Below are 6,929 nucleotides of genomic sequence, written 5' to 3' on the forward strand. Positions count from 1 at the left end.
GAGAGAGCTTAGGTGGTAAAATATGGAATGCATATCTGTAGGACATGTAGGAGTTGGTCTCTTATCAATGGAGTACAATATATATGCAAAATATGTTGATTGAAGAAATTTATGCAAGTCTTCTATTTAAAAAACATTAATTTATTGTGCTACTTCAGATTTACTTGTATTAATCATAAATGTGACATATTAAAATAGTCCTATCATATGTATAGGATACCAGTATGCATGATTTGGATGAAAAGCAAGAAGATTCTGTAAGTATGGTAAAATTAAATTTATGGCAATGGGTAGTATAGTAACTGTACTTCACTTCTGTCCTGTTTCAGTATTATGAAATACCCGGTATATGAAAAATATGATATCATTTTTTTTAGGAGATAATTAACTGTTACTTGAGTATTTAATGAATGATCCAAAGAATCTGTGTCAAACCTGCACATAAAAATGCTGGATAAGTTTTTATGTGTTTCATGACCAACCAGAATAATGCAAGAGTATCTGTATACCTTTATTGAAGGTTGGAACATGTTAGATGGAATATTATATGTTCATATTAGTTCATGTAGAAGATGATACTGAAGATTTGTAATTTTTATTGATCTGTTATTAGGTAGGGAACCATAGAGTATTTAATTAAAACAACAAATGCAATATACATGTTCAGTCACAATTGATACACTGTCAACTATGTTTAAAAAAAATAGTCTATCATCTTTAGGAACAAAAGAGCTGTCCATCTCAAGATTGTGATTCCAAGGCAGCTGGAATGTCCACTGACAAGGTAAGACTAAACACTATAGTATGCACTGTTTTCGTCCGTCGGCGTGCGGGCGTGCGTTGTGCGTAAACTTTTCACTCTTTCAACTTCTTCTCAAGAACCACGGGGCTAATTTCCACCAAACTTGCCACAAACTATCCTTGGGTAAAGATGATTCAAGTTTGTTCAAATGAAGGGCCACGCCTTCTTCCAAGGGGAGATAATTAAGAATTAGTGAAAAATTAATGGTATCTTTTAAAAATCTTCTCCTGAAGAACCACTGGACCAGGTAAGATGAAACCTATATGGAAACATCATCAGGTAGTGTAGACTCAAGTTTGTTAAAATCATGACTCCCAGGGGTAGGGTGGGGCCACAATGGACGATCAAAGTTTTACATAGAGATATATAGGAAAAATCTTAAAAAATCTTCTTCTCAGGAACAGCTAAGCCCTGATTGGTCACATTTATATGGAAGCATCCTCGTTTGAACACAAGGAGCCTAATAACGGACATCACATAAGCATTAAACGACGTCACAATGTAAACAATTGTTACGGAACAGTTTGCTTAACTCAGAGAAAATGAACTTTATTAAAAAATCTTTGAAAAGTCTTGAAATTCGTTAAGTAGACACTTAGAGGGGTAATACAGAAATATATGGGGTCCTTGAAAAAATGCATATTGGGCTGGGCTAAAGCCTCGCCCAATATGCATTTTTTTTTTCAAGAACCATATATTTCTATATTACCCCTCTAAGTGTCTACTTAACTAATTATGTCAGTTCCACCCCTGTTTTTCACTTGTTGGTTCCAATCATCATCAGATAAAGGTACAAAAGTATTAACTTTCAAATCCTGTAGTGAAATCTTTGTATTTTATTTTAGTGTCTAATGACATGTATTTCTTGACCTTATACATGTATATGTATATATATATATAAATATGTACTGTGTAGATTTTTCATTTTGTTTTAATTTAAGGAGTATGAGTAGGACACAATCATTGATTCCATTGGAGAACACAGCTCACTATCTCTGCAAGAGTTATATTATAGTAACATCACACAAAACAGTTTTACTTATACTTAGTATAATAATGCACCATAATATAATAATAAAAGCTAACTTTCAAACTACACTTGATATTTTAAGGTTTATCATGACCAATATGCTTTTAAATATAAATATTTGACATTCATTCTCTTCTTTAACAGGTAGCAGCTACATTTGCAGACCAACTGTGCAGTTCCGTTGCAGAAGTCTCACGCTCAAGGTTATCAACTGCAACTGTTTTTAGCTCACCTGATCCCTAGGTTCAAGTGACTTTTTCTGATCAGCTGTCGTCTGTAGTCTGTCTGTTAACCTTTTGTATTCTCTACTGCTCAAGTACTACTGGGTCAAATTTATCCAAACTTGTCACAGAACCTTTGGGTGGGCCACAATAGACAACCAAGTTATGTAGAAATATGTAGGAAAAATGTTTAAAATTTTCTTCTCATAAACCACTGGGCAAGAAATGAAGAAACTTGTATGAAAGATTCCTGATAAAGAGTAGATTCTTTAAAGTTTGTTCAAATCATAATCTTAGGGTGTAGGATTTACTTCTGATTGGAAAATAATTTCATAAGTCTTCTGATAACATGGCCAAGGTGACTCAGGTGAGTGTCGTGGACCATGGGCCTCATTCTATATTAAATTGAAAGCATTTTAGGAGCCTGAAACATCAAAGAGCCAATTAAAATACTCGTGGGGCTGTTTATGATTGTCATTTCTGTAAGAGCATCCTTGATTTACAATATGTAAAAGGGTTTCAAGTAGTTTCATTGTTCCTCTGAATCATAGAGTTATACTCTGTCTGTGAGGAGTGCATTTTGGTTGCCATGACACATCTAGTTGTATATTCACATTGTTTATGCCAAGGAATGTTGCAATTTGAGTGCTGTAACTCTTCTTATTTAAATAAAATACTGTTTAATCTTTTATTTTTAATAAAATGTTTTGTCAAATTTATTTATAGCACAGACCCTCAAATCCCTCATCTCATTATGCTAGGTAAGTAACTGAGTTGATTTATAATGAATGCACACAGGGGCACAATAGTTGGCTTTACAGTTGCACGACATTGGTGACCTAAATAAGGAATAGAAAACACGTGCAACTATCTGTATCCAATTTCTTATTGTAAATCCAGTATTTAAACTGTCAAGGAGCTATATATGCATGTATGTACATGTACTAAATTATTAATGTAAAAATGCTTGCTGGAATATTTAATATTTTTGAGAAAAAATTGAAAAATACGATAAGTACATGACATCATACTTTTTCAGTTCTCAGGATTACATAGACATTGTGGATAGTGAAGATGAAGAATTGGAGAGGGCCATCCAAGCTAGCATGGTGGAATTTGAACAGAAAAAGTATTTTCTTTCCCCCAATTTTATTTTTTGTACATGTATTAATAGATAATTTGCTGAACTTTTAATTTTTTGATCCACTACTACATAAAGCTAATTTTCTTTTTGAAAACAGAACTCATTTTTTATTTTATAGTTTAAATATAATGCAGGGAATTGATTATTAGCTCAACATAGCCTTGCTCAAGTGAGCTTTTCTGATTGGAGAGTGTCCAATGTCAGAATGTCCTGAATGTCCATCTGTCTTTCTGTAAACTTTTAGTTTTTCACCTCTTCTCAAGAACCACTTAGCCAATTTCAACCAAACTTGCCACAGAGCATTCCTGGGTGAAGTAGATTTTAGTTTGTTCAATGAAGGGCAATGTTTTCTTTCAAGGAGAGATAATTAATAATAATTAGTGAAAATTTAATGGCATCTTTAAAAATCTTCTTCTCAATAACACTGGTCCAGAAAAGACGAAACATGTGAAAGCCTTTTTATAGTGTAGATTCAAATTTATTCAAATCATGATCCCTGGGGTAGGATGGGGCAATCAAAAATTAAGAATATAAAATTTAAAAAGAATATAAAAATTTAAAATCTTTTCAAGAACAGCAAAGTCATGATTTGTCATGTTTATATGGAGCATCCTCAGATAGTATATAGTATACATTCAAGTTTATTCAAATTATGCCCCCCTCCCTTCCCCTTCTTCTCTGTTCCTGGGTGAACTTGGTGCATGGTTATAATGACTTCCATTGGTTTAGGGTCACCAGGTCAAAAGTTAAGGTCAACTTGGACATGGGAAGATCTTGACCCTTAATAAAATATTTTCAGAAACCTTTTCTTGATAAAAGTCAAACTTGGTGCATTAGTTCCCATTTAGGAGTAGAAAGGCATTGTAGGTGATAAAATTGCAGATAAAAATAACTCCATTCCTGGTCTTGTCCTTTCAGAAGTGATCAAATATTTTGTAAACTAATGAGATCCCATTCAAACCACATAATTTCTGGTTCCTTGTAAATGATATGTTCAATGGTCCCTGGGTCTATTTTGAAATATGGCCAAATATGTTCTCAAGGGGATTATCTCAAAAATACATGTGCACAAGCACCATTATTCCTGCTTTACTGATAAATCGAAATGTATTTTAGAACTTCAGCTGCAATAAACCAATGTAAAACAGGAATGGATGATGTAGCAGGATTTTGGAAGCTAGTTGCAGCAAACTCTACACAGTTTAGATCTCTGTTTTGTCACCAATGTTTACCGTTAACCAAGGAAAAATTTGAGTCCCTCCTCAAGATAAATTTTTCTGACGAGGGATCAAACAAAAGATCACAAGAGGAAGACACAGTATATTCCTGGGAGTTATTCTTGCAGGATGTTAGTGGTGAGAAACTTTTTATGCCTCCGGATCGAAATATCCTGGGGGTATATTGTTTTTGTCCTGTCAGTCTGTTTGTCTGTCTGTCTGTTGTCAACTTTAACCTTGCCCATAACTTTTGATTGGTTGGAGCTATGACTTTCATATTTCACATGTGTATTCCTTGTGACAAGACCTTCTTATTTGACCTTGACCTTGGAGTTTGACCCACTTTAACAAAATTTTATGAGACTTTAACCTTGGCCATAACTTTTGAACAGTTGGTGCTTGGGGTTTCAAACTTCACATGTGTATTCCTTATGACAAGACCTTCCTCTGGATATTAACCTCTTTGACCTTGACCTAGGAGTTTGACCTACTTTTGAAAAACTTTAACCTTGGCCATAGCTTTTGAACGGTTGGAGCTAGGGCTTTCATACTTCACATATGTAATCCTTGTGACAAGTCCTTCCTTTGGACACCAACCACTTTGACCTTTTGACCTTGACCTAGGAGTTTGACCTTCTTTTGAAAAACTTTAACCTTGGCCTTAACTTTTGCATAGTTGGTGCTAGGGCTTTCAAACTTCACATATGTAATTCTTGTGACATCTCCTTCCTTTGGATACCAACCACTTTGACCCTTTGACCTTGACATTGGAGTTTGACCTACTTTTGAAAAACTTTAACCTTGGCCATAACTTTGGAATGGTGTGTTAGGGCTTTCATACTTCACATATGTAATCCTTGTGACAAGACCTTCCTTAGGACACCAACAACTTTGACCTTTACTATGACGTTTTACTTACTTTTAAAAAGCTTTAACCTTTGCCATAACTTTTGAGCAGTTGCAGCTAGGGCTTTCATATTTCACAGGTATATTCCTCGAGACAAGACCTTTCTTTGGGCACCAACATTTTTCATCTTTTGGCCTGGATTTTGACTTGCTTTTGAGAAACTTTACTTTAACCTTCGCCATAAGCTGCCATACGGGGGCATCAGTGTTTCACAAACACATCTTGTTCAACTTGAACTTTTCAACTTTTTGGAGATGTATTTCATGAGATATCATTAGGATATCATTTTAAGTGAATTAAGAGTGTGGTTGTCTTTGTACACACATTCATTTTACCCTGCAATCTTTTGTAGATGGAAATATTCAAGCCACACTGGAAGAACTCCTCTCTTTCATCACAGGAGCGGATCAGGTCCCACCCACTGGGTTCCCAAAATGCATAGATATTATATTCTATGCTAGTGAGATCGGTGTGAAAAGATTACCACATGCCTCTACCTGTTCCTTAGAATTTTACTTACCACGAGGTGTTAGTGATCCAAACACATTTAGAGACATGATGTTAATGTCGTTGAAAGAGTCAATGGGATTTGAGAAAATATAAATGTTCAGAAAGTCTTGGATGCACATTATACACTACAGTCCAGGAATAGTTATACACATGGAAGATAGGCCTTGTAAATTTATACAATGAAGTGAATGTACACATAAGCTGTTCTGTTAGCATCAGCAGAATAACTTTTACATACCAAAATTAAAAATTAGCAGTTTCAACAAAGGTAGCACATATAGCAATTTTAAATTTGTATTGAGAACAAACTGCAGAATGTTATACTTGCAACAATGTTTTTAATTTGAACAACTTTCTTAAATTACCAAGTCCGACTTACAGATGCAAACATTTTTTTTATTGTTAGTGTTCATCTTTTCAATGGAGCATTTGGAAAAAAAAAATGTTTTGAAATGCACCTTTGCTCAAATTGTCACTTATTTCAATGAAGTTACTGTTGTTTTTTTTTTTTTAAAGAAGTCTTTGTTACATAATTTAAGCTTTGTAGAAAATGTCTTCTATGTGAATGCCCTCCAATCATTTTTTCTTATACAGATAGAAAATACCAGTATGCTGTAATTTGTTGTTAGCATGAACACAATTATTTAGATAAATATAAACATAAAAGAAGTTCATTTGTACTTGTATTTTTACAGAAACAAAAAATTGTGATATTTTGAATGATCATCTGTGTTTGATATGTTTACCCTATTTTAAGAAGCATTGTATAATAGACATGTCAATTGTTTGGCATTATATTACAATATCAACTACATGGTTTACAACTATGCTTAATACATTGTAGTGTTTTTAGCTCACCTGAGCTGAAAGCTCAAGTGAGCTTTTCTGATCACATTTTGTCCGTAGTCCGTCTGTCCGTCTGTCCGTCCGTCCGTCCGTCTGTAAACTTTTCACATTTTCGACTTCTTCTCCAGAACCACTGGGCCATTTTCAACCAAACTTGCCACAAAGCATCCTTGGAAGAAGGGGGTTCAAGTTTGTTCAAATGAAGGGCCATGCCCTCTTCCAAGGGGAGATAATTAAGAATAAGTGAAAATT

The 6,929-nt window shown here is 34.4% G+C and overlaps 1 protein-coding gene and 1 long non-coding RNA gene across 2 annotated transcripts; both read left to right on the forward strand.

The window, feature by feature from the left end:
- Positions 1-215: 215 nt before the first annotated feature.
- Positions 216-1,780, forward strand: LOC133177319 (uncharacterized). Its single transcript, XR_009719663.1, has 3 exons — positions 216-257; positions 722-784; positions 1,744-1,780. It is a non-coding gene; the product is annotated as an uncharacterized LOC133177319 (long non-coding RNA).
- Positions 1,781-2,747: 967 nt separating this feature from the next.
- Positions 2,748-6,654, forward strand: LOC133177317 (uncharacterized). The gene is made up of 4 exons (XM_061312372.1): positions 2,748-2,814; positions 3,093-3,182; positions 4,314-4,552; positions 5,674-6,654. The coding sequence occupies exons 2-4, from the start codon at positions 3,160-3,162 to the stop codon at positions 5,922-5,924; spliced, it is 513 nt and encodes a 170-aa protein (XP_061168356.1). The 5' UTR covers positions 2,748-2,814; positions 3,093-3,159; the 3' UTR covers positions 5,925-6,654.
- The last annotated feature ends 275 nt before the right edge of the window (positions 6,655-6,929 follow it).

The sequence above is a fragment of the Saccostrea echinata genome, unplaced genomic scaffold, assembly GCF_033153115.1.
Source record: "Saccostrea echinata isolate AGI-Se365-2 ecotype Australia unplaced genomic scaffold, CSIRO_AGI_Sech_v1 ptg000117l, whole genome shotgun sequence".
NCBI classification, from domain to species: Eukaryota; Metazoa; Mollusca; class Bivalvia; order Ostreida; family Ostreidae; genus Saccostrea; species Saccostrea echinata.